Source organism: Macaca mulatta, chromosome 6 (assembly GCF_049350105.2).
Source record: "Macaca mulatta isolate MMU2019108-1 chromosome 6, T2T-MMU8v2.0, whole genome shotgun sequence".
NCBI classification, from domain to species: Eukaryota; Metazoa; Chordata; class Mammalia; order Primates; family Cercopithecidae; genus Macaca; species Macaca mulatta.
The window spans coordinates 101,138,922-101,165,035 of NC_133411.1; the positions used below are offsets into that span (position 1 = coordinate 101,138,922).

A 26,114-nucleotide genomic window follows, 5' to 3' on the forward strand; every position below is an offset into this window, starting at 1 on the left:
GTTCAGATGGAGCATCTGTGATGCTTGGCAACACATCTGGTTCTGCTGCTTTGGTGAAGAAACATGCTTCTCATCTCAACATGCAGTGGTGTCAGCCGTGTCAACGACTCTGCCAGCGATCCTGAAAAAATCGTGTCTATTTCTACGAATGTTGTCAACCTCCCGAGAGCCAGGGCTGACACACTGCTATTTCGAGAGTTTTTGTCAAGAAAGGGGAATAGAAGAGGAAATTCACTGCTGCAATACAGAAGTTAACTAGCTTTCCAGAGGACTTGTCTTGAAACATTTGATTGACTTTCAAATGAAAGTTCTTTTTTGAGGAAAAGAAAATCCAACTATCAGAATAACCCAACAGGAAAAAGTCCATTCATAGTTTGCTTTCCTTGATGGACATTCTTACCAAATTATCTATGTAAATCTTTTCATTTAAATTATTTTAGCCCAACTGCCACTCTGGAGGGAATGTCAGAGACAGATATCTACCTAAACATTCCAAGACTGGAGAAGTGCTTCTGCAAAGTGGAACAAGGTGTAACAAAGCTTGACAGGTAGAAACCCACCACCAGCTGGAATCACTAGATAACTCTTTGAAAGCTAATTCTGTTTCCAATGACTTTAACATAGAGGCATGAGTACATAATAATTTTTTAAAAATGTGATGAAGCATTAATGATGCAGAGTTTTCAAAAGATGATCGCAACACAATATGAATTCGACAAGGATTTTGGAGAACTCCAGGATTCCTCACTGTGCATAATCCTCATCTAATAAAGCCACAGCAGCTCCCATTTTGTTACTGTTTTCTTTTGCCAAGTCTGTTTCTAGCACTTATTGCCATAAAACTGAAAAGTCATAGTCAAATGGATATCAAAGATAACAAGCCCATTGCTGCATCAAAACTACTCCATAATATCACAATCAAGTCAAACACCACCCTTCTTGTAGAAGCTTGCTTTGGAATTGAATGAAACATTATTTTTTCCTTGTAAAATTTTTATTTATCTCAGGTGTTTGAGGAAACAGGCATTAAGTTCAAGAGAACAGTGGTGAGGGCAACAAAGATGACTTTATACTTTATAGTCTCTGTAAAACAATTCAATTTCCATGGCAAAAAAAAAAAAAAAGCACATGAAAAAGTTTGTTTGTGTATATGAGTGTGTGTGTGTGTGTGTGTGTTTTGTGTCCTCTTCTGGGGAGAAAGTATAAATCTTCAGATTCTCAGAGTCTGTGATTTAAATAAGACTTAAATTCACTGTCCTTTCAGGGGCAAAACATTTTAAGGAATGAAATGAATGTTGAGAAGCAGTAAAATTCTTCATCTGAAAAATGAAGTAAACCATAAATTGCTTCTCTATTCACCAATTAATATAGACTTCTAAACCAGAAAGTATACAACTGCATTACAAATGCGCAATAACCCACTCTCATTTTTGAACAAACTTTTCTAAAATCAAAATTAAGAAATTTGGATAAAAGTATTTGCTTTGTTAGATACTGTTTTCAGTTTTCATATTATATGAAAAAATGTGTAGCTGTATTTACATAGACCAGTGGGATGAAGTTAATAAGGGCAAAGGAGGAACTCAGATCTAGTGCTCTGAAATACAGTATTGTTTGGAGAAGTATAGGAAATGCAGGTGGCAGTTACCTGTATTAGTTTCCTATTGCTGCTGTAACGTGTTACTGTAAACCTAGGTGCTTAGAAATCACAAATGATAGGTCAGAAGTCTGAAATGAGTCTCACTGGGCTAAAAGTCAAGATGTGGACAGGGCTGCATTTCTTGTTCAAGGCTCTAGGGGAGAATCCTTTTCCTTGCCATTTCTAGCTTCTAGAGACATTTTCTTGGCTTCCCCCTTCCTCCATCTTCAAAGCCAGCAACAGCAGTTCCCACCCCCTACCAGTTAGTTTGTGTTTTACTGATACTGTGCACCCTGTACTTTTTCCCCGTGGTTACCAGCTGTTCATTCTTGGTTATTTTTTGGTCTTTAGGTCCTTCTCATACTTGATGAGCCTGCGGGGTTCAGGTACATGCTTTCTTGGGCTGCAGATCTAACAGCTTGTACTTCTTGCCCTTATAGAACATCCTGTGGTTCTCTGAGCCTGGTTAATGACAGTGAGAACAAGGGAGGTGGATTGAGGACCCTGTACCACCTGTCACACTGTCAATGTGCAGCTGGGAGAGCTCTACCTTTAGGTGGTCCAGCTGTCTCAGAAGCTCTTCCTTCTTGCCATGAAGGTCCTGAGGCTTGATCTTGGCCATGGCTTCACATGCAGCTGCCAGCTGCCATCTGCTCTGATGGCCTCTCCACTTGTGATTCCATTAGGCCCAATCAGACAAACCAGGACAATCTCCCTATTTTAAAGTAGGATGATTAGCACCCTTCATCCTATCTGCTGCCTTAATTCCTCTTTGTCATGTAACATGACATCTCCACAGGTTCCAGGGATTAAGTCATGGGCATTTTTGATGTTATTCTGCCTACTACACACTCCCTTAGTTGAAACTGTAGGAAAGGATTGGATGTGTAGGAAAATAGTGAAGAGAAGCAGAAACCTAGAGATCCTAGAAATAAACAGTCTCTAGCTGGGGTGAAAGGTATATTCCCTTACTGAATTACCCTAAAGACTTAAAGATCATGTCTGAGTTAACTTGCATCTGTACTTTGACAATCCCCCTTCTCCCAGAGAACCTAGTCATAAGGTAGGGTAAGGATGCCAAATTTGGGCTCATAAAAGTTGAGTGTTAGGTCTGGCTCTTCCACTTGTCTATATCTTTTAGCAATTCACTTAAGTTTGGCTGAACCACAGTCTCCTCATTTTAAATTAAGGGGGCGGTTGAACTAGATTATTTCTTGGGTACCCTCCAGTTGTACTGTTGCTATGATTCTAGATGACGTAGATAGTGTTTCTGCGGACTCAAGGTGAGTGGACTATCAGCTCAATGGGTGTTTAAGCACCAATAGGTTCCCAAAGGAGAAATGTATCCTTCCCTGACTTTTAATATTATTTGCTCTTCTCCCTTGCCTGTCCAACCATCCCTCACCCCAGATCAGAATAGATAATCAAATGGGATATATTATACTGTAACTGTAAAATATACCTCAGTTTATACCCCTGGTATGAAATGTTCCTATAATCTTTGAAAGAATATGATTTGGGAGGCTAGTTTTCCTAATTTGTTTACTGTAGCATAGGTAGGTTCCAGTCTTGCAACAAATACATCCAAGGAACACAAGGATTGTTCTTGCTCTAGAGCATGGGTGGGTCTATGTGGTTTTGATAGGCAGAATTCTAAGATAGCTGCCAAGATTCATACCTTCCAGTAGATATATCATGATAGTCTCCCTCCCCTTGAATGCGGGAGTGGGTTTTGTAATATGATGGTGTATTAGTCTGTTCTCATGCTGCTAATAAAGACATATCCAAGACTGGGTAATTTATAAAGGAAAGAGGTTTAATTGACTCACAATTCCACATGGCTGGGGAGGACTCACAATTATGGCATAAGGCAAGAAGGAGTAAAGTCACATCTTACATGGTGGCAGGCAAGAGCAAGTGTGTGCAGGGGAACACCCCCTTATAAACTATCAGATCTCATGAGACTTATTCACTATCATGAGAACAGCACAGGAAAGATCCACCCCATGACTCAATTACCTTCCACCAGGTCCCTCCCATGACACATGAGAAATATGGGAGCTACAATTCAAGACATTATTTGTGTAGGGACACAGCCAAATCATATCAGATGAAATATGTGGTCCCGTGACTAGGTTACGTTCTATGGCACAATTGCCTTTAAGAAAAACAGATTATCTTTGATGGGCCTGGCCTAATCAGGTGAGGCCTTAAAAGGAACTTGTGTCTTCCTGAAGAGATTTGAAGTATGGAGAGACTCAACCCAACAGATTCTCCATTGATAGATTTAAAGATGGAGGAAGCCATGGAAAATGGCAACTAGTATCAGATAGCCACCAAGAAAACAAGGACCTCAGTCCTCCAATTATAAAAAACTGAATTCTATCAATACCCTGAATGAGTTTGGATATGAATTCTTCTCCAAAGCCTTCAGGTGAGAACTCAGTCTGACTGATACCTTGAACATGACACCCTGAGCAGAGAACCCAACTGAGCTGTGCTGGACTTCTGATCTACTGAACCGAGAGCTAAAAAGTGAGTGTTGTTTTGAGCCTCTACATGGGTGGCAATTTGTTATGCAGCAATAGCAAACAAATAAATGAAAACAATGCTATTCCAGTTAAATGTGGCTTGATAATTTTAAAAGGAAGTGTTTTCCTTGTGCCTCCTTTCTTCTTGCCTTTCTCCAAAGCCTTAATCTTTTTCCCCACTGTGCCGTTATTTCATTGAATATAACTAGAAAATGCCATTTTGTTGGATTAAAATCTTCTCTCATATCACATCACATATCATTCCCCTAACCCCTCATAGTTCATTTGAGATGCCAGAGATGCCCAAATCTTGGGTATGTTATATACATGTTTTAGGGCTGGAGAATCGAACTAGAAAACACAGAGTTCAAGAATTAAAGCAAAGAATCTGTTTATTTTGAACTAACTCAGGTATGTTTTATTTGTTACATTTAGTTCTCTTGAAACACAGTAACCTTGACATAATGGCTGAAGAAAAAGAAGCAATGTAAGCATAAATGGCTGAATATTTTAATATCTTTTATCAATAAACATTACTAGAATGCCATGCATTCGAATCCATGCTTTTTCTGAGGAAAACCTGCATTTTATCTTCTGCTTCCTGATATCGCAGCTGGATCTTATTACAAGGGTAGGATGCACCATGGGAAGCATGCCTAAACTTTTTAAACTACAAAAGGAAAGCTGATCTTCATTAATTAGATTTCTAGATTATACAGACTGACCACTGTATTATTATCTATAACATGGTGAAAAACACTATTATATGGCTTGTTGATAGCTCCACCTAGGTAATTTAGCTAAGCCTTATTTGCTAAGATATTCTATTAACCACAAAGGCAGGATTTGGTGTCAGGTCAAAAAATCAGATCAAACTGTGACTTTGTGGTTGATGGTTCAGAGAATGCTGTACAACAAAGGGAATTGAGAACGCAGTATGATGTCTAACATTTAATTCAGGAAAAATGTCATCTCCAGCACGGCTTAACAGAGTGCTACTACATAATGCAGATAAGTGAAAATATTAACAAGTCAATGATTCATTACTAAGACTCACCATGTAAAACCCGTATTCTCTGCCTTTGTGAAAACCATGGAATTGGATTAAAAGAGAAGCCACCTAATTTTAGATTTAAGCAAATGTGAGCAATGGGTTTGAGAATGAAGGGTAAGTCTGTGGATCACAAACCCTCACCTGAATAATGATTAGCTCTTTTAATAAGAAACAACATTATATATATATTTTAAAGCTATAATCTGGAAGAACTTCAAAATCTGGGAATCCAGGTAAATCATGATTTAGCTTTTACCAACTTTAACCAAAGTCTTCCCTGGTGCTACAGTCAGTATGAAAGAAAAGCTATTACAAAGCTATTATGTTAATTACAATTTTGTCTGCTTCAGCTTCATATACCTGTGTCTTTGTCATGTATATAATTATGCAGGGGGAAAACACCCTCAGCTCAAATGAAATAAAAGATTTCAGTTTATGCCCACACGGACCTTGTCAAGTAGCCAATGACTTGCCCTTTCATTGTGAGTGACTAATATCAATGCTGGCTCTAAAGAAAGACACTTTTCATAATCGCCCAACAATCTGCTAAGTGAAAACATGTGGATAGGCTTAGGGAAAGCCTGCCAGGGGTCTTGGCGGAATGGAAAACAGGTGCTCTCATTCTGTGCCATGTAATACCCCATTTACCCCCAAGTCCAAAGGTTATAGGACTAATAGCTGCCTTGTGGTAATCAGGGAAAGCCAAGACACTGGCCCTGGTGAAACATCTGGGACATATTTTACATACTTCCAACATATGCTTCAGGTTCAATTAAAGTGAGGCTTTGGCACATTTATTAATCTTTTTTACTTTTATCCTATAAGAGGACCCACTGACCTGACCCTACTATTATACCATATGAGAAAACAGAAATAATGAGAGCTAGAGGTCAGTACCTGCTCGTATGGCAAAGAACACATTTGTTTTCTCATGAAATTCCATTACCCATGACTCTATACACAAACTTTAAATAAAGGAACCAACGAATTTTTCAAAGTAGGAAATTACCCTTCTTCCACTCAGACGCACTGATAGCCAAGACTTAACATTTACCGCTGTGAGAGCCAGTCGAGATGGAAGATGGAACCTTGCAGGATCCTTTCATATTTCCATTTCTTATAGGAAAAACTATATTTCAAGACGTCCACAAGATTCTTCCCTCTATTATTCAAGCACTTAAAAGTCTATTGTAAATTATTACATTTGAGATTTTATTCAGATATGATTTTTATGCTATCAATTGCATTATGAGTAAAAAAGAAAAACCTCCTTTATCGCTCGGATAAAAGGGTTGGATTTATGAAAATCAGCTCACAATCCTTTCACATGGAAAACACACTGCCTGTCGGCATCCTGTACAGAAGAATACAGTTGAATTCACACTGTAATTTAAGCACTCACTTTCAATCAACTTTGGTAACTAGATCTGAAAATGTGTTAGAAGCAGGGTGTCAATTTCAGACTACCAAACACTAGATTACAATAGATGTTACTCCAGAGATTTGGTGTTGTTTCCCCCGGGCATGTTCCACTTGACATCTATGTTTTGGTGAGCTGGTTAACCAGGTGTGTCTACTTCCCATACTTAACATCTTCTCCATTAAAAATGCCCATAAAAAGGGGAGAGATTAGAAGTACAGGACATCAACAAACTGACTAAAAACATAGGTTGACTTCAAGCAGGGACATTAAGTACTAGACTTCACTAAGGGTTTCCATTTATTAACATTTCTGGGGAAACGCCTGCTGCTGGGATGGATCTTTATGGTGGCTTTAATAATAAAGCAGCAACAAGCAAGAGAAAATGGCCATAAATGGATGGCAGCTCAGTGTTTATCAGCAGAGAAATGATGATTCAGAGCTGGCATGTTGAGTTAAAATACAAGCACTCTACAGCTCTACAACTGACCTTAGCAATAAATCATATCATTTACTGCCAGAAGTGTATGCTCATGTTATTTAACATTAAAAACAAGCACATATGTGTTTTTGCAGGAAGGAGATTTTGTTAGTTTATGTTTGATGATGTTGCTAATGACTAAATGATGTACAGAAGAAAAATTTCACATAAAAACTCTGTCGATTTAAAAATGTTTGAAATAGTGTTAGAAGGGAGAAAGTGTGTGTGTGTGTGTGTGTGTGTGTGTGTGTTTTCCTTCAAGCATTGAATATTAGGAAAAAAATCATGTGGAGAGTTAACGAATCACTGAATTTTTTGACATTTCTCATGCATGCTTCCAACACACAAATTATTTTATTTTTGGAGACACGGCCTTCAGTGGCACACAAATTCTTACATTGGGATATAACTGTACATCTTTACTGGAATCAAAGGTCAAGGGCATAAATTAAAATATACTGTTTTCCTCCTTTCTTCAAAAAAAAAAATTCACTGCTTTACCACAACATAAATCAGATTCTGGTGAAGGTCAAAAATCTGGTTTTACATGCCAAACAATGTGGAAATAACAAACGATTTTTTGTCCTCTGCCTCTCGATCTCAACCTACGACTTTTTAGATTTTAGGTCTGGAAATGCCCAGAGATGATGATGTAACAGCATCACTATCCTCCTTGCCATAGAAAACAGTAGTTCCAACCCTAGCCACTGCTGCAGTGGTGCAAGATCATTCTAATTCCTACCTCTTGTTGTCCCCTCTCCCTAGGGGACAACCAATCCAAGCAGTCCCAGAAACTGGCTGTTATTTACCGTGGTCACCATCCCCAAATCAACCAGCGATTGAATATAAGCCTCTCTGAATGGGCTTTCCTGATGGAGAAACCACGTGGCCATTCCAAACCTCAGCAAGGGCAATGAGCACTGGGGTTATTTAAATGTCCTCTGGAGCACTCTGCACATTCATGTCCTTTTGCTGAGCAATTGTTCAAAAATTACAGATGACAATATCCATGTTCAACTCATGCAGGCTATGTTTTCACTCCCCTGTTCCCCCAAAGCATGGCTCAATTTGTAATACTCAAGATAGGACAAATTTTTGCCCTTCAACAACAGTCGTCACTGCTGTTATCTTCATGAGAGCTATCAAGTTCCAGACAAGCTGAATTATTTTTTTTTGTTCCTGGCAGAAAAATATTTGACCCAGCTCTGGACAAAAGCGAAAAGGATTTATAGCCTTCTCTCCCTCTTTGCAACATGCAGTGGCATTGTTAGGATGATAAACAGCACTGTCCAATTTTCTGGACTCAAACACTTCAACTCCTTTTTTAACTGTCTGTGAAAACAGTGTCATGTCTACATTTCCCCATCCCCAGGTACCCAAGTGCTGGGAAAGATAATTACCTTGTCATCTTTGTCATCTTCTTCTTCCTCGTCCTCTAGCATGTCCTCCACTACCTGCAGACAGAAACAGAAGTCATTTTCTGTGCTCTTAAAGGAGAGAATTTTGTTCTGTCATTTTGAACCTTTTGGAAATGAAAACTTTATATTAACATTTGAAACGGGCACACTGAAAAGGGATATTCAACCTAGAGATAGTGATTAGGAAAACGCTCTGCCTTTCATTGATTAAAACCAGGGAACCGAATCCCAGTTAGGGGAACTGGATTCATGTGAAATGTTTTGTGACAACCTCAAGAATTTGAAATATGCATAAGGTAAACCAACATTAATTTGGAGGATGCTTTAAATCAGGAAATTTCCCTTCTACCAATTCTGCTGTCTGTATTAATCAGGTACTTGAAATTTAGAACTAGATAACTAGGCCTGAAACAGCTCTGCTATTTCTAATTTACTTTTCACCAAATTCTACGATTAAAAAACCATGTCTGTTAATTGATTCATGCTGGTGGTCTATGGCATAAAACTAACAATATATTTTTATGGCTCAAATTTTAATTCTTATGTATAAATGTCAAGTCTTGCCTCTTACTTTTTGATTTTGTGGATTACCCAAAACTCTCATTTTAATTCTCTGTGAATTTACACAAGATTATGAGAATGCATATTATAAAATGAAAATTAAAATATATAATTACATGTGTATAGTTGTGTGTATAACCCACGTAGTTGGATATGCATATATGTATTTTTAAATAGCTATTTAGCCTACCTCAGCAGAACGGAATAGTCATTCTGGATTTCCCAAATAACTTCCCTTTGCCTTGATCAACATATAACCATTCAGAATGAGACTTCACTCCATTTCAGGCTTTTTAAAATGGTTTTCCGCACTTCACAAACATACACATATGCATGCCACAGAAACCTACAGTTTAGAAAACCTTGGGAGAAGTGTCGTTATTCAAGTAAGACCCAACTTACTGTGTTTATGATATTTGATATGGTTTTTAAATTCCTTTTTTTTCCCTGATCCTGTATCTCTGAATAGACTCAACAGAAGCATGGTTAACAAATACTTTAAAACTTTTCTCCCAAAGCTCATAGCTTTAGAGGACAGAGACACCTAGCCCTCCTTTCCTGTGTGTGTGTGTGTGTGTGTTTTAATACCAACAGGAATATTCTATGGGTGAACACTTGAATAACCAAGACTGTATTATGAAAAGAGTTCCATAAACTGAGATAACATATCAGAACTCTTATTCCTAATAAGTTTTCTCAAATATTCTAAAAGCATTAACTGATTTAAAAGCATAACATAAACACAAACCTCCAGGTCTCATGAACAAATATATAATGAAAGCATCTGACAACCTGTGAGACTGTTCCTAATTTAATGTCGTGCTTTCAATCTTCTGTTAATTGGTAGAATTTTGAGGTCTTTCATTTGGACATTCAGCATTTCAAAAGAATCACAGTAGTGCAATATGCAGTTTTGCATATCTGATGAGAGCTTACACTTACTTCGGAGACATATAAAGCAATGAAGCATCAACAAGAAAGATGGACTCTTGACAGTCTCTCTAACTATATCCAGCTACTCCATAGCATTCATCATAAACCCCTTTGTCCAAGGCACATAGTGCTAGGTAATGTGGGAATACACAGATAACCCACAAAACTTCCTCTTTACTCCTACCAGCCCTCAAATGGCTTATAATCCAGTAAAACTTAAACAGGGTTGATCAGATAAGCTTTCATGTTAACCTTTCATTTCCTTAAAGTATTTGCATCACAAATACACACACAATAGTGACAGTATATAGTTGAAGTGATATATGCCAGGCTATTCAAATTGGGCTATTTGTGAGGGGTTTAAGATGGAAAAGAAGCTACATTGGTACATTGTGTTGCTTCAGAAGAATTCACCTAACCCTTGTAAGATTTTCTGAAATGATGATTATTTCATACCTCTGATAAAATTATCTTTTAGATTTAAATGAAGCAATTTTTATTTTTATTTTTTGCTGAAATTACCCATGCAGATTCATATCAAATACATCAAGGAAAATGAGATGAACACTATACTTTTACTGCTGCTGTGAATAAACTCATTATTATAGCTACTTATAATTAAGAATGTATAACATGCCTCTTCTCTGCAGTACTTACTATCACATTTCAGGTGCTATGGAAGGCAGAATGGTGGTGGGCTGTGCCTAGCAGATTGTCAGGTACATAATAGGTGTTCACAAAATATTTGTTGATTGAGTGAATAGTGAATGTATCATCTATTCTTCATATCATTTAACACACTTTGGGTAAAGTGCCTATCATGTATCTCACAGAACTGACTTAGTTCACCTGGAAGGACTTATACCTAATCAATGATGCAGATTTATAAAAGCAAATGTTCAAAATGCTTTCAAACATTTGCCTGAGAATAGAACCCATGAATATTTAACCATTAAGGTTCGAGAATCTCCACTATCTTCAAATTAATTTTCAAAAATTCAAGATAAGATTAAGCCATAAACAAGCCAGTAGCTTAATTTACACATTTTACAAATCAGCTGTAGATCTTCTGTTCAAGTATGACTCAAAGAGGTCTACAGAATCAGGCTCTTCATTTGCAAAACCCAAACTGTTCTTACCCTGCACAAGTGGGTAATTGGCTACGCACAATTGCTCCACAAATGTGCAGCCAGAACCACCCAATACAACCATTTGCTTTTACATTTGGCAGAGAAGTGTTGTGTTAGTGAGAGGCCTTTTTGCTGTGTTTTAGCGCTCTAGTGAGGGCCCTTCCCCTCCTCCAGTGCGTTTTTAAAGTTACATCATAAACATCTACAAGTGAGGATTTATAATACAGATGGTTTCCTATTGATGCCTTTAAGCTGCTTCAGAACATATCCCACCGTTACATTTTGCTCAGGTGAAGCTGAAGGTGCCTTAGAAAATGGAGATGATAATAGCACCTATCTCACAGTGTTAAGGATCCAATGAGATAATGCATAAAAGTGCTTAATACAGTTCCTGTATCAAAGGAAGTACTCAAAAATGTTAGCTATTAATAAAAATAAAATAGCATCAAGTTAATATTTTAAACATTAATTTTCGGAAATTAAATATTTTTTCCTGGACAAAATATTCTGTGCTCTTAATGACACACAAAATTCTGATTCATGTTTTCACTGACTGTAAGAAACACATAGAGGGGTACAGGTAGAAGTGTGGATAAAGATTCCAAATTAAAATGATGATGCTTTCACAACTAATTTTCAGGCTTTAATGGTCCAGTGAAACGGATGACTTTGAGGACAAGAGTGTCTCAGAAGCTGAGCTGTGCTTTAAGACAAGAGCTCTAGCCAAATGCAATGAACATCGAAACTGCAAACTGAGCTTTTAAAAACAAACTGTATATATCACTGAAGTGCATTTAATGACTGCACAAAATTGCAACCCTTCCCAGAGAAATCAAATAACACCTGCTATTTAGGATGAGAGTGCTAGAGTTTAACACTTAACTAAGGAAAACAAAAGAAAGGAGTCCTGGTATCAAATTCTAGCTCTTTCCTCTTCAAATAAAACCAAATAAGCACTACATCGTTTTGTTTTCAAGTATACAAAGTCCAGTTGCCCAAACACTTGTCAGCAATAATTTAACTAACAACATATACTATACGCAGGATTTCCTTGAAGGGGAAAAAATGAAGAGTGACGAAAAATCATGTAGTAGAAAAGATACATTTACAAAGTTCAGTTTTTTCTCTTTTTTCTTAAGGGGAATCTCAGATCGGCTCTAGAATTCTCTTTCCAAATTATGCTTTCTGATACCTTGCTTGAAAGCAAGTAGTATTAATCAAACAAAGGAAGGGCACTAGGGAAATCAGAAAGATGTAATGCAAGCAGTTAAAAGTGACATGACCTTCTGTAATGTCGCTCGTCACAGACTTATATGCCACACACTCGAAGAAGGTCTTGAAAGAAACTGATTCTTGGTACTATTCCTTGAATGTAATACTAATAAAGATGACATTTAAAAAAACACACAGACAACCCCAAATGCAGCATGCCAGATACATTGCAGCCAGAGAATAAATAGATAACATTATTTTAAAAGCATATTTCTTTCTTCATATTCAATATTTGCTGAACATTTGTCTTTAACATAAAATGTAATATGTGGCTATACATTTAAAAAATACATTTCCAAAGTTAAACAAAATGGTATCTATAGACCATATATTTTGTGGTTTTAGAGGAGCTCTTGTACTATTACAAGACTTTTAATTGTAATCCAACACAACAAAACACTTCATGATTTGCAAGGAAAATATTATTTGACTGGAAATGTTAATAGTGATGTTGATAACCTGAATAAAAACGTGACATGTTTGGTATTATTGTACTAGAACAAAAATGTATAAGGGAGGTGACCAGAAGGATGCAGTAACAAAAAGACCAATGAGGAAAGGATGAGGGAAAGTGGGTTTAGGTAAACTTCATTATTAAAATCATTATGGGACAGTGACTACTAATTACTGCTTTTTAACACCAATTTAAGGTGAATGTTTAAAACTAATATGACAAGAGGGGGTTAAAAGGCCCATGAATTATTTTTTAAACACTTCATATTATAATTTTTCCATGAGTAAATTATTCCACTTATTTAAATCCCTTCGAACAAAAAGGAACCAAAAAAAATCTTGGTTATGTTAACCTTGGAAGGACTGAGTACTCTGCAACCAAACCTTTCAAAAGCCAGTGCTGATACAAACCAGTTTCTTTTGTGTGTTTGCTTCTTTTCCTTGGAATTAAATGGATGTTTTACTATGTTCAAAATGAATAGTTGCACAACTCAAATTGCTTTACTCAAATATGGTCTATAAAAATGCAACACATTTACACATTTAAAGAAGAAATCGCTGCTGTCCAGATGTGCAACCATGTTAAAATATTAAAGAAAACTGACACAAAAGAAAGAAGTTTCATATTTAGTTTCATATTCATAGACGATCCAAACTTGTACAGATGCTTATATTTGGATACATTACAAACTAAATGCCTATTTCTACCCTAGAGATATGGAAGAATTTGGGGAGAGTAGTATTCTTCAGCATGGTCTGGAGTTCATTTATATCATTGTGTGTGTGCATAAACCATGCAGAACATGCATTTGTGTGCCAATGGATTTATTACACATGTAAGTATGATATGAAATGGTGGAATGTCTATTGATGGAGAAGATGCATATAATCACTCAAATGATTTCAAATCACTTGAAAGTACCAAAGGTCAGGTTGAAGACTTTTATGGTAAGATCTTTATAGGTGTGCTAGTGCAGACATTTTTACAACAGGACAACTTCTCACAAGATTTTTGAGAAGAAACAAACTTTTGCAAAATGGTATAATTAAACTGTATACATAATTCACTCCATGTTTATAAGAATAATACGACTCAATCAAGTCTGGGATATACTGTTTCATCCAGTACATCTCAAAAGCAACTGCATATATGACGGCTGCTTAGTTTGATTCACGCTATTAAGGATTTGACCTTGGAGGATTTCAGCTACAGTAGTCATCAAGATAACTGAACCACTAGATGTAATAATAATTAGTGTGATAGGCTTGCCTGGGAGGCTGAATATATTGCAATACAAAAGAAGGCAGACTAAAAAAAAAAAAAAAAAAAGAAAAAAAGAAAAGCATTAGTACTTACTGCTAAAAGACTTCCTGATTTTTACAGAGACACTCAAACAATTATTCTTCTTGCAAAATGCATTTCCTTGGCTCATTCTGGGAAGTGCTATGTTGTAATTTAGTCTGATTCTTAATAAGGAATGTGGCTTTAATGTGGCTATCAGATGACTTTTGATGCATGCCACTGATTATGTACAGCATGCCTTCTGCATCATCAACAGCAGTATTTGTTGTATAATCTGGTTTGCTATAAGGTGCAAAGACAGTAAATTTACTTTACTGACCAAAAGTATGTTACCTTTTATTTTTAAGTGTCAGCTTAATATGCAGAAAAACTCTTCCATTAAGAAAGGTGAAACAATAACATAAATTCTACAATCAGTATAAGCCTCTTAAATTTCTTTTCATATTTCCTTTTCAGTATTCTTAAGTGTTCATTCTATTCTTACACAAAGCACTGAACAGAATTCTAGAGTTTATTTGAACTCTGTCTCCATCTAAAGGCTTTACAATGTATTGGATTTTTTTTGCTTGCAAGAAAATTCTAATCTTGGTGTCTTTAGGATATTGCATATTAATTCAATTGAGTAGGAAAAAATAGGTCAACTATTAACCTGGAATGTGCTTTTTAAATAATAATACTTTAATGAAACTATATTATTTGTCAAGGGAAAAAAGTATATACCAAAGGCCAAAAAATTGAATTGTTTCATGTGCTTTGCAAGTAAAATTAAAAGCTAACTCTACTCACCATGAATCTACTTTATAAAATTTAATGTTTACAAAATATTTTCATACATTAATAAACAGAGTAAAAATAAAGAAAATTATGTACTTACGCCTCTATATTTAGAGCCAAATTTCCATTCCAGAACCTCAACTTTGTAACAAAAAGGCACAATTTTAAATGTTTCAAACGTTGAAAACAATCTTAGAATTTTTAAGTGTCTAATAAAAGGTCCACATTTAAAAAATTTTCTGTAAAGCAAGAAAAGGGAGCTGCTGTGACATTTTAAAGAGTAGCATGTCCTGCAATCTTCTAAATATCCTTTGTTCCAACCCCATCAATAATTTTGGGAGCTGCAATAGGCAAGTTAGTTTTCAGGTAAATGCACAGTTTAGCACAAATATGCAAAATACTATGGAAATATTGGAATATATTTCCATATATGATTCCATATATGGAATAGCATGGAAAATACTACACTTTGGGAACATTAGGGATCTTTAAAGAATATACTTAGAAAACAACAAAGAATTTATCTTGGAGATTATCATCAGGAAACTTTTGGACCATACTGATCTGTTAGGTTTGATTCACTTAAAAAAAATTTATAGCAACTCCCTATTTTAAGCAATGTGTTGTGGGTCGTAAAGAGGGTGAGTGGAATGGGTGTACATTTGCAGAGAATATTCTGACACTAATTTGATTTTTCTTTTTCTCTTTTCCATCTAGAATATTTTGAGGCCTGAGGACATTATGTCAGAAAATTTAAAAATGGAGCATGTTTTGTATGTCAAAAAAATCATAGTCAGAAAACTTCAGTTCTTTTCTTATATCCCTTTCTATAAATAATATTTTTTATCTTTTTTATATAAAGAATAATCACCTCACAAAAGAAAGTCCTAGTGGGTTTAGACCTACATTGGACTGAAAAGAATGTCTGTGGTGAATGGTGAATTGTAGCATAAAAGCCTGAATGAAAAGAATGTTCATGAAACTTCACACAAAACCTCCAAACCGTTATATCATGAGCTCCCCACAATATAACACAGAGCTCTACATCCCAGGAAAAGCCTGCCTGGTCTACTTATCATTCCTGCTTTATGTAGTGTACTGTGTGATTGCTAAATTAGTATATAATGCATTTATAATATTTATAGTACCAACATTTAGTTAAATAACCTTTATGTAAGATTTATGTTGTTTTTTTTTATTTCTCATTTAATGGCAAATTATGAAGAGCATGTTTCATAAAGATAATTTTCCATTTAAATTCATCAGTCCATTAAATATTAAAATTATGTTTCTGATGCAATCGAGAACAAATTTGTCCAGCTTCAGTGATTATTTGCACTCATAAAAATTAGGCTTGATTAATAAAATTTAAATGCTTGATTAAGTTGACATTTTCATGTTCCATTCTGATTTATTAAAATTAGTCTCCATCTCCAGGCCTGGTATGCTGGTGTAGGTTTACCTTTCCCCTCCTCTTACCCGACAGCCTGAGTGAGGCTGTTAGAAAGGAGGATTTTGCTTTTGGACTCAATGATAATTTCAGTGAAACGCCCTGTTCTTCGCTCATGGTACGGCCTGCCTTTGTCTTCATGCACTGTGCACAGTGGAGATTTGTATTACAATAATCAAGAAAAATGTGTCTTTCAAATATCTATGGATATGACCTGTAAAATGGCATACGTTTATGGTATTTCTGTAAAATTCAGTTACTAAGGTGATTTACATTGTTGAAGACTGCTTTGCTCAAGTTTCTTCATATGCTTTTATTGATAAAAATATAGTTTTTATTTTTTGTGGGACTTCTGTATACATTGCAAGGGGACTATGGATACAGGAAATCTTACTGTGGCAATGCTATTATCTGTCTACAGGCTTAAAACCAAGAAAAATGACTCATGGCCATGAAAAACCATTCTCTTCAACAGGACTTACAAGGGAACTCTTCAAGAGAAATAGTGACATATAATGTCTAAGCTCCCACTTGCTTGCTGTTTTACACATGGCAAGGTTCCCAGGTGTCATCTATTGAGCACTTACTCTATGCTTAACATGTGTTGTCTCTTAAATTCTTAGAAGACTCTAACAAGGTACCTATTGTTCCCATTTTATTGGTGAGGAAATTGAGGCATAGCAGAATGAATAAACTTGTATAGCTAACAAGTGGAAGGTTTGGAATTAAATCCCAGATCTTCCGAATTTCAAAGTTTGGGCTTTTAACCTCAAGCCACTGGAAAGATATAGCGGTAACACTTATCTTAAAGGTGTTTTTGCTGTTGCCTATGGGAGTAAAACCCATTTGAAAACTTTATTTAGGTAAACTGACTGTCTCCTGTTTAAGCAATGCTATCAGAACATTCAGTTAGTTTCTAAAGAACTGATAGTGTATACTAGTTTTCTTTTTTTGTATAATGAAGTAAATTCAGTAAGTAATACATGACAAAAAAATGTCCTTGAAGGTGTATTTTAGTTTGGTCACTGAAACATACTGTTTCAGTTCTATGTACATAAGGGTAGAAAGGCCTGAAAGTTGTATGCTCTTGACAAAGGTGTCTCATACAATGCTTTAAAAAATGAACACAAAACTCTCAGCGTTATTGGACTTCCTAATAGTTCTGATTTATAAACACTTTCCACAAGCAGATAAAGACATATAATTTGGTTTCCACTTTTAGTTTGTTAATTGGGGTCTTAGAATTTCTTGTCACCTTTCTAAACCAAGGACAATAGTTCTCCACAAATATATGAAACTCTCTGCCAGCACCACCCTTCCCCCACCACCACCACACAGAGAACAATGATCAAGACTAGAAATGCAAACTAGTTCTAAGGTCATGAGTCAGGCAGAAGGTACTTCTATTGGCCCCTTTTCCTCTCTCCCTCCCCAGGTTTAGAATAGTTTGGCTCTCTGCCAAGAGGAGAGTGCAAAGTCATTTAGAAAGAACAATCAGGAAATAATCACTGGAAATCGGTAGGATAACACATCCACCCTCAAACCAGAATTGGGGGTATCCTTATTTTCCTCCCCAGTCTTACATCTCAATTACAGAAATGACAAAGTCCTGAGGGCAGATATTTGGAAGAACAGAAATGCTAAGACCCTTTGGCAGATATATGGGTGGACACTTTGGAGAACCATCAAGATGGTGAACTCTTTGGATCCATGGGAGGATTTGAGGGGTTTAGGAAGCTGGTTTTTCAGTGACTCTCTGGGGCTCCAGGGTTCAACTGTGGCTCAAATAAGTGAAAATCAACCATTTATGGGAGCAAGAATTTCAGATATCCTTCAGAGTTGCCAAAAACAATTCATTTGGTAGAAAAGGAGTTGGGGAAGAAATCCTCTATAAGAACTAAGAGTACCTCTTTGCCTCATTGTATTCTTATATGCATCTCTGGAGAACTGAACAAGGTGAGGAGAATTCAGGAAAATGGTGGAGGCTAAAATATGAGAGTAAATGGGAACAACCTCTAGGGCAACTACCACTAACTTTATATTGGAAGTCTCTCTTCTGAGTCCTACTAGAGCTAAAGCAAGAAGTGTGCATTCCAGTGAAGAGAATCTTTAGTAAATTGACTTTTAAAAATAGAAGTGTTTCCTTTACATCTTTCTGTATTTGAACTGACAGGTCACGTACTGGTAATACTCATCTTCCATCATTCTACCATTTTATCTTTTCAATTTTCGGTTTGACTACAGTTTGAGAATTGAGTAAAAAGGATAGCCAATAAACTCAAGAAGTATTAAAACCAAACATGGAGTTACTAAGTGAAAACAACAGACTGAGGCGTGAAGAACAAACAGGTAGCCACAGGTAGCTATTTAACGCCCTGTTTCATTATATATGCATCACTCACATACACATATGCAGGAGTATCTACATGTCTTTTGACTGAACATTCTGCATGCTGTATACAGACCTCTATCACTGCACCTATTATATTCATATATTCTATTCAGTTGTTTCTCTCACTAGACCACAAACTGTCCTGGGCAAGCCATGTATCTTCATCATCTTTGAACCACAGTACTATTAGTGCCTATAAATGTTCAATAATATTTGTTGAATGAAAGTAATTATGCATAAAAATTAGATAATATTTGATTTCGAAGGAAAGATCAGACTAAAATATTTTCTAACTTTTTTTAGTAACTCAGAGCAAAATGGTCCGAGCCATTTTGCTGTGTTGAGATTAGACACACAAATGGAAGATTCAATTAGAACAATCTGAGGAGGACCCACAGTGAGCCAGTTATGACAATATGAGAGTGTTGTGATTTTTATTGTTATGATTACTTTCTAATTTGGTCATGAAGTCTGTCTCTTGAGAGTGACCATGAGCCAAGAGAGCCATTTTCTAGAGTGCTCTGATGAGAGGAAAGTAAGACTCAGGTGTGTCAGTCAGACGAGACACATTGAGGAGGTGAACCCAAAGTGCATAAAACAAGAAATTTAGTACTTACTGGTCCCAGAGAGGTTAGGGATGCCAATGGGAGACCGAGGGAAGGCTGGAGGCGGCAGGGAGCTCAGCCAGTGGGTGGGACACGCAAGAGAAAAAGAGGAGCCGTCAGACTATGCCTTTATTAAGGTCCATGGGTGTTATCCCGTGGCTGGTTTAAAGAGAGCACGAGGGGAAATGCTGACTTGGCTCCAGTGCTAACCATTAGGTTTCATCATGGTCAGCAGCTGTGGGGTGTGTTGGGTCAATAAGATGAGAAGCAAGTGGGCTACAGCATAAACAACCACACAGAGGAGGTAAGTTTAACTAGCCAAAGGGGACGGGTACTGCTAGGTTTCAAATAACTCATGTCAGGCCTTAAAATGGATGCCTAGGCAGCAACTATATGAAACAAACTTATGACAGACGTGGGAACTCAGAGGTATGGGCTCATTTAACCTCTTAGCGTATGAGTTGGTAGGGTCAGACTGGTAGTAGGGGGTGAGTGTCAGGGATGGCTCTCCAAAAGAAAGAATAATGATAATTAGTGGCTACCCAGGCACAGCTGTATAAAATGTTAAAGGCTTAATGGGTTGCAAATTAATATTAACTACCAAAAACCTTCAAAATGCATATACTCTCACCCAGAAATTCTTCAAGGACTTTCCAAAGCATATTACCAGAAAGGTACCCAAAGATTTCTTTAGGATTTTCTTCACAGTACTGAGAAGGCAAAATATTTGAAGTGGGCCAGGCACGGTGGGTCACGCCTGTGATCCCAGCACTTTGGGAGGCTGAAGTAGGCGGATCACTTGAGGTCAGGAGTTCCACACCAGCCTGACCAACATGGCGAAATCCTGTCTCTACTACAAAAAAAAACAAAAACAAAAATTAGCCGGGCGTGGTGGCAGGTGCCTGTAATCCCAGCTACTAGGAAGGCTGAGGCAGGAGAATCACTTGAACCCAGCAGGTGGGGCTTGCAGTGAGTCGAGATCACACCACTGCACTCCCACCTGGGTGACAGAGTGAGACTCTGACTCAAAAAAAAAAAATTGAAGGAAATATATCTAAAAACTGTCTAATTAAGAAGAGTGGTGCAGTGGCTCGCACCCGTAGTCCCAGCTAGGCAGGAGGCTGAGGTGAGAAAACTGACTGAGTCTAGGAGTTCGAGGCTGCAGTGAGCTATGATGGCACCACTGCACTCCAGCCTGGGCAGCAGAGGGAGACCCTGTCTCTAAAATACACACACACACTCATATAGTGAAAATTGTATAGAAATTAAAACTTATAGTAGACTGTTTTCCAGGAATATGAGGGATATTTCCAGATATGGTGCAGAATATAAAAAGCAGGTGAGCTAAAATGGGTTAAATGTGACTCAATTTTTATAAAAAACAAACCATGTGTGATAAGAAATATACATTTACATTTGTAAGTATATTTTTAAGAAAACAGTAGAAGGCATAGAAAGAGTGTATAGAATATTTGGGAAACTACAAGTATACTCTGCTCCAGATACTCCTGCAACTGCTGGGGCTATCCCATCCTGGCCCTCCTCCTTTCCAGACCCACTACCTTGGAAGGTCTTCTTTTCCCAGGGTGAAAGGCCCCTCTTCCAACCCCTGTCTCGGGTGGGTCATAGCCTTCATGGCTGGACAGCCACCTCCTCATCAACACCAACCATGTTGCCTACAAGCCTGCTGTGCCAGTGGAGGAGCCCCGAAGACCATCCCAGGATGATGCACCCCATAAAAGTACAGTCTTGCAGGGGCTACAGCCACCCACAGTGCACCTGTGTCTTTGCCAGCCCTCTGCGGCTGCAGAGCCACCATGCATCACACTCAGACCTCAAACTCTTCACGTGCGGCACCTCGGGCAAGGATTTCAAGCTCTTCCACCATGCTGCACATCTGTCCTCAGTGCTCACGTGACTTCCAGGCCTCTGCTAAGTTCCAGACCCTGCCTACACTGCCCTTCTCCAGCCACCACATCTGTCCCATGCTGCACCATTCCCACCCACGCTCTGTGAGTACGGGCTTTGCAGACGTTACTGCCTTATTCTGGGCCTGAGTTTCCTCATATGTCCAAAGGGAGAAGCATCACTCTTTTTTTCTCTTTTCTAGTTGTGTCATGAAGACAAAAGGATTGCCTTCCCTGAGCCTGTGGACTGAGTGAATAGGAGGTAAAGCTGGGAACACAGGCCTGCGAGTCAGCTGGAACTACCTTCCCATCCAGCTGTGCTGTGCTAGCCTTTGCAAGTGGCTTGGTTTCCTGCTCTCCCAAGTGGCAAGCAATTGTCCAGAAGAAAGTGACAACAAAAGAGGATGGCCATGGTCTTGTTCATTTCTGTTTTCTCACCCTTGGGCCACTACTCCCACCTTTTGCTCAATAAACATTGCATACTCCAAAACAAACAAAAGCAAAACAACACCACCACCACCACACACATAAACAATCTTGTTGGAATACTGAGGGGGATGAAGCTGAAACTATGGTTTAGGTGGGGCCTGCTCCTGACGGGTCTTCTATACTTGAAGATGTTGGGGAATACCTTTATTTCAGAACTGTCACCTCCCTACAGGTCTGGAGGTAAGAATAAAAGGTACAATTGAGATAGAGTTGCCAGATAAATATAGAACATCCACTTAAACTGCAATTTCAGATAAATCAAGAATGTTATAAAAACATATACATGTAAATATGTCCTGTTGTTATCTGAAATTTCCATTGAACTTGGCATCTGTGTTTTTATTTGCTAAATCTGACAACCCTAAATTGGGTACAAATTCATAGGGCTTCAGGGCTGGAATTTGAGGGAAATTTGCAAAGTAGAAGGCCTGGTCATCTACTGAGAGGGAGGGGACAGTGGTGGGGGGACTTGGGATGAGTGAAGAAAATGTGGAGATCTTGTTGGTGCAAATCCAAAGCCTGATGACGATGGTTATTAACATGTTGGGTTGCACTATGTACAGCAAGTGATTATCTAACAAGGCTAAACAGTTGGTGAACAGCTTTGAGAGGGGTCACAGGGGATAAGCTTTCTACCAACATCTGATTGGCTGTTGATTCTACTGATTTATCCTAGTGATCGTGTTGGAAAACTAAAGGTCTGGTTCTTTTCATGGTCCTCCTCAGATTTTTTTCAAGCTGATGACCTTCTGAAAAAAATTGAGAAAATTGCTGTTGAAATAAGCACGAAGAAGAAAAGAGTGATCATCCATTTTTAGATGTGTTTACAGGCTGTATGACTCAGTGTTGCTTCTGCTAAGAGCACTGAATATGTGGTCTTTTTTGGTACTGAGAGGCAAACACAGGAAACTTGTGGTCTATGCTGCTTTCAGTGAATGATAAAACTCTTACTGAAGTAGAGAGAGTCTAACTGTACATTCAGAGTGCTTTGCATATGACGTCCTCTCCTCTGTCAGCTTGGCTTTGGCCAGCCTCTTTAGATCCTGTCAGGAATACTTGACTTATTCAGTATTCCATATATTCCACCACAGACTTCTTTGGAATGGAGAACACTGGCTGACAAAATAATAAATGTGCTTGATTTATAGGAGCTCAAGTCAATCAGATGTTTCTGTGGTGGACCATTCCAAACTGTTCAATCAACAGCACTTATGGCAAAGAGTGCTGCTCTTAGGAGCTTTATTTGTAGAGATAAGTGCTCTGGGTCTCATTGGAACAGACCTAATGGGAGACAATATTCAGTACTATTCTGAAAGGGAAATGAAGAAACAAATGCTTTGTCACGAGAAGGAGCTAACTAAACATTTCAGTATTTCCTAAAGTATTTTAGCAAGGCAGACTCTGTCTCAATTTCTGTCACAGTCATATCATGAGTCAGAGAATGATTTCATTGATCTGCCCCACTCTCCAGTCTTTTAATGCCACCATTGATTAGATAACTGAGATTGTTGTGTGGGAGGAATATCATGACAGTAAAAATGAATGTTCTTTTAAAGTGTAATTAAAAAACACAGCTTGAAGAATTTTTTGTGTCAAAGATATTCAAAAATTGCTTTGACACAAAAAAATTTATTCACAAATATGAAGAAGTCAGCTTTGATGGACTCCTCCCATGGTCACCTTGGTGAATGGAAGGTAGCCCTCCTGGTCATGAATGCTTTGGAAATTAATGGTGGCATGTGGGATAGAATAGATGACTAGCACTAATTCATGTGAGGTTACTGGGTACCTTATAGGAAGGAATCTGGAGACAACAGGGATTCTATGCAAGGCCCTGGACACTAAGAAAGCAGTCCTTTGGGAAATGAATGCCCATGCGTGTACCATAGATACAGCCTGGGACTTTACAACAGGGCACAACTGGGTTCACATCACACTTGCTCTGGGGAGTTGCTTACTTATCATCCTTGATACTGAATTTTCTGATTTGTAAAATGGGGATAAAACTATTTAGAATTATTTACTTGATATAATTATTGTAAAGGAAAAAAGGAGGTGATGTCTCTAAAAGGCTTAGCAGGATGCCTGATACATAGAAATTGCTTGATAAATATCCTTTCTGTTTCCCTCAATGAGAGATATGGAAGACATGAGATGAGGGGTGTGGGAAAATTACTACTTTCTATTAATATGTCGGCTTAAAGGGGTAGTTAGTGCTACTGGCTTATTCAGTAATTCGTGGGAGAAACTTGCTGTAACAGTGCCCAGGGAGAGGTGGGATATATCCCCAGCAGGAAATGTGATTGACTGGTGGTTCGGAGTATAAACTTCAGGCAGACTGCTCTGTGTTCTAATACTGGTTCTGACACTTTCTGTGTGTTTTTGGATAAGTTATTTAATCTTTCTGGCCCTGTTTCCCTGTATGTGCAGTAGAAATGATACTTACAGGGTGTGCAATAAACCCCTGGTTTGCTTGGCTAACCTATTTCCTTTATTCTCCGTGACTTGATTCTCTTTTCTCAAGGAAGAGCTCTTGCAGCCATGCTTGTCTACATGAGCATGTTCCTTTGCTTACAACTGATGAAGGGACCTGGGTGGGGGGAGGCAGGTCACTTGACTTAGGAGGATCCAACCCATTGGCTGGGCTAACACAATCAGCTTCTCTCTCTTGGAGGAGGACTAAATGACATGGTGAATATAAAGTACTTCACACAGAGCCCAGGGTGTAATGATGTTTCAGCAGTTCTTAAATCAAAGTAAAAGCCATTTCCTGGCATCTACTCTTCCACTTTCAAAATGTCTGTCTACAGTCACTGTAATTTGGATAGTTGGTACAAGCCTAATAGGCAATGCTGGTGAGAACTTTTCCCAGGTTTTGAAGTGACAGCTCAAACCAAGAGAAGGATGACATTCCTATCTTTATATCCCTTTCATGCCAGGGACATTTCTTAATGAAGCATGTCTTAAACGGTTTTCTCTGGAAAAGCCTAACAATTTTCATGCTAGAAATTTTAATGTCATAGTCCCAGTCTAGGTATATTTAGACCTAAGATTGCTTATTTTTAACAAGTCCAACTAGGAAATAGCAGAGGTGAAATATTTTTAACCATGCCTCTTTCACATGGGCACCCTCTGTGTCTACAGTTTTAACCTCAGGAATGGCTGTTTACTTATTCTGTCCTTAACAGGTTCAGCTCATTAAACGCTGCAAAACTTATTCAGCAAGGATTACATCTGCTTTTGCTCATTAAACTAGAATAGGCACCATGGTGGGGAAAAGGTATAAGGGTTCAGTGCCTGTAATCTTAAGGGTCTCCAAGAAAGGAAAGACTCTCCTTAAACAATAAACACACAAAGAAACACTTTCCTGTTTGGTATTAATCTCAAATATTAGCCAATACATTGAAGACAGGATTTTACCCATCTATGCATTTTTCATCTTTCACAGTATTTCTTTTATTTTCTTCTTCAACTTCTTATGTCATGGAAATTGTGTTTTCTTTTCTTTCTTTTCTATGACCTGAAGGTCATTTTGATTTTTCTTTTATAGTTTTCACCCTAATTAAATTTTGTCAGCTGAATGTATAGATTTTTGTTTTGGTTTGGTTTGATTTTTGGTGGCAGAAAATTCTTTCTCTTTCTCTGTCTCTCTTTCCTAAAACAGAAAGTTTCCTGGTTTGGAATCAGCCAATGGTGTGATTAACGCACCTCGGAGATCCTGTAAAGTTTTCACTTATGCTGAAAGAGTCTGCAGTGTCTTTGGGATATCAATATGGACTTACAGGAAAATACCATCCTTCCAGTGCTATGCACTATGCAGGAGAGTCAATTCGTCACAGCATGGCAACCCCTACACACACTTTCCCTAAATTCGTGTATATGTGTGTGTGTGTGTGTGTATATGTGTGTGTGTGTGTGTGTGTGTGTGTGTATATGCATTCTGTAACCAGCAAAGTATAATCCAGGTTTCTTTTCAAAAGGAGCAACCGGTTCAAATGCACAGCTGGATATGCCAGCAAACACATAATTAGACAAATTGGATTTAAGAGTTACGTAAGGTCTTAACTGAGCCAGTGAATAAGAAGCTGAATGAAACGTTGTGATTGCTGCTCTGGTGCCTAGAAAGAACAGAATATGTGGATCTGTGTGTTTTGGGCAAATAAAAGGCAATTACTGGGAGTTATGGAGTGTAGTTGGCATTCCATGAGAGTTAGACTATAGAATGTTTCACAGTGGGTTGTGCTGGGGAAGAAAAATGTCCATGGCTAAAAGAGGAGCCTGTTAGAGGAGATGTACTAAAAA

The 26,114-nt window shown here is 37.8% G+C and overlaps 1 protein-coding gene across 8 annotated transcripts in view; it reads right to left on the reverse strand.

Moving 5' to 3' along the window:
• The window catches only part of MCTP1 (multiple C2 and transmembrane domain containing 1), a 596,052-nt gene that overhangs the window by 66,532 nt on the left and 503,406 nt on the right, over window positions 1–26,114 (reverse strand). For all 8 annotated transcript variants that reach the window (XM_015140441.3, XM_015140440.3, XM_028850075.2 and 5 more), the window contains one exon: window positions 8,526–8,579. In XM_015140441.3, the coding sequence (XP_014995927.2) occupies window positions 8,526–8,579 (54 nt within the window). The remainder of the gene's footprint in view (window positions 1–8,525; window positions 8,580–26,114) is intronic.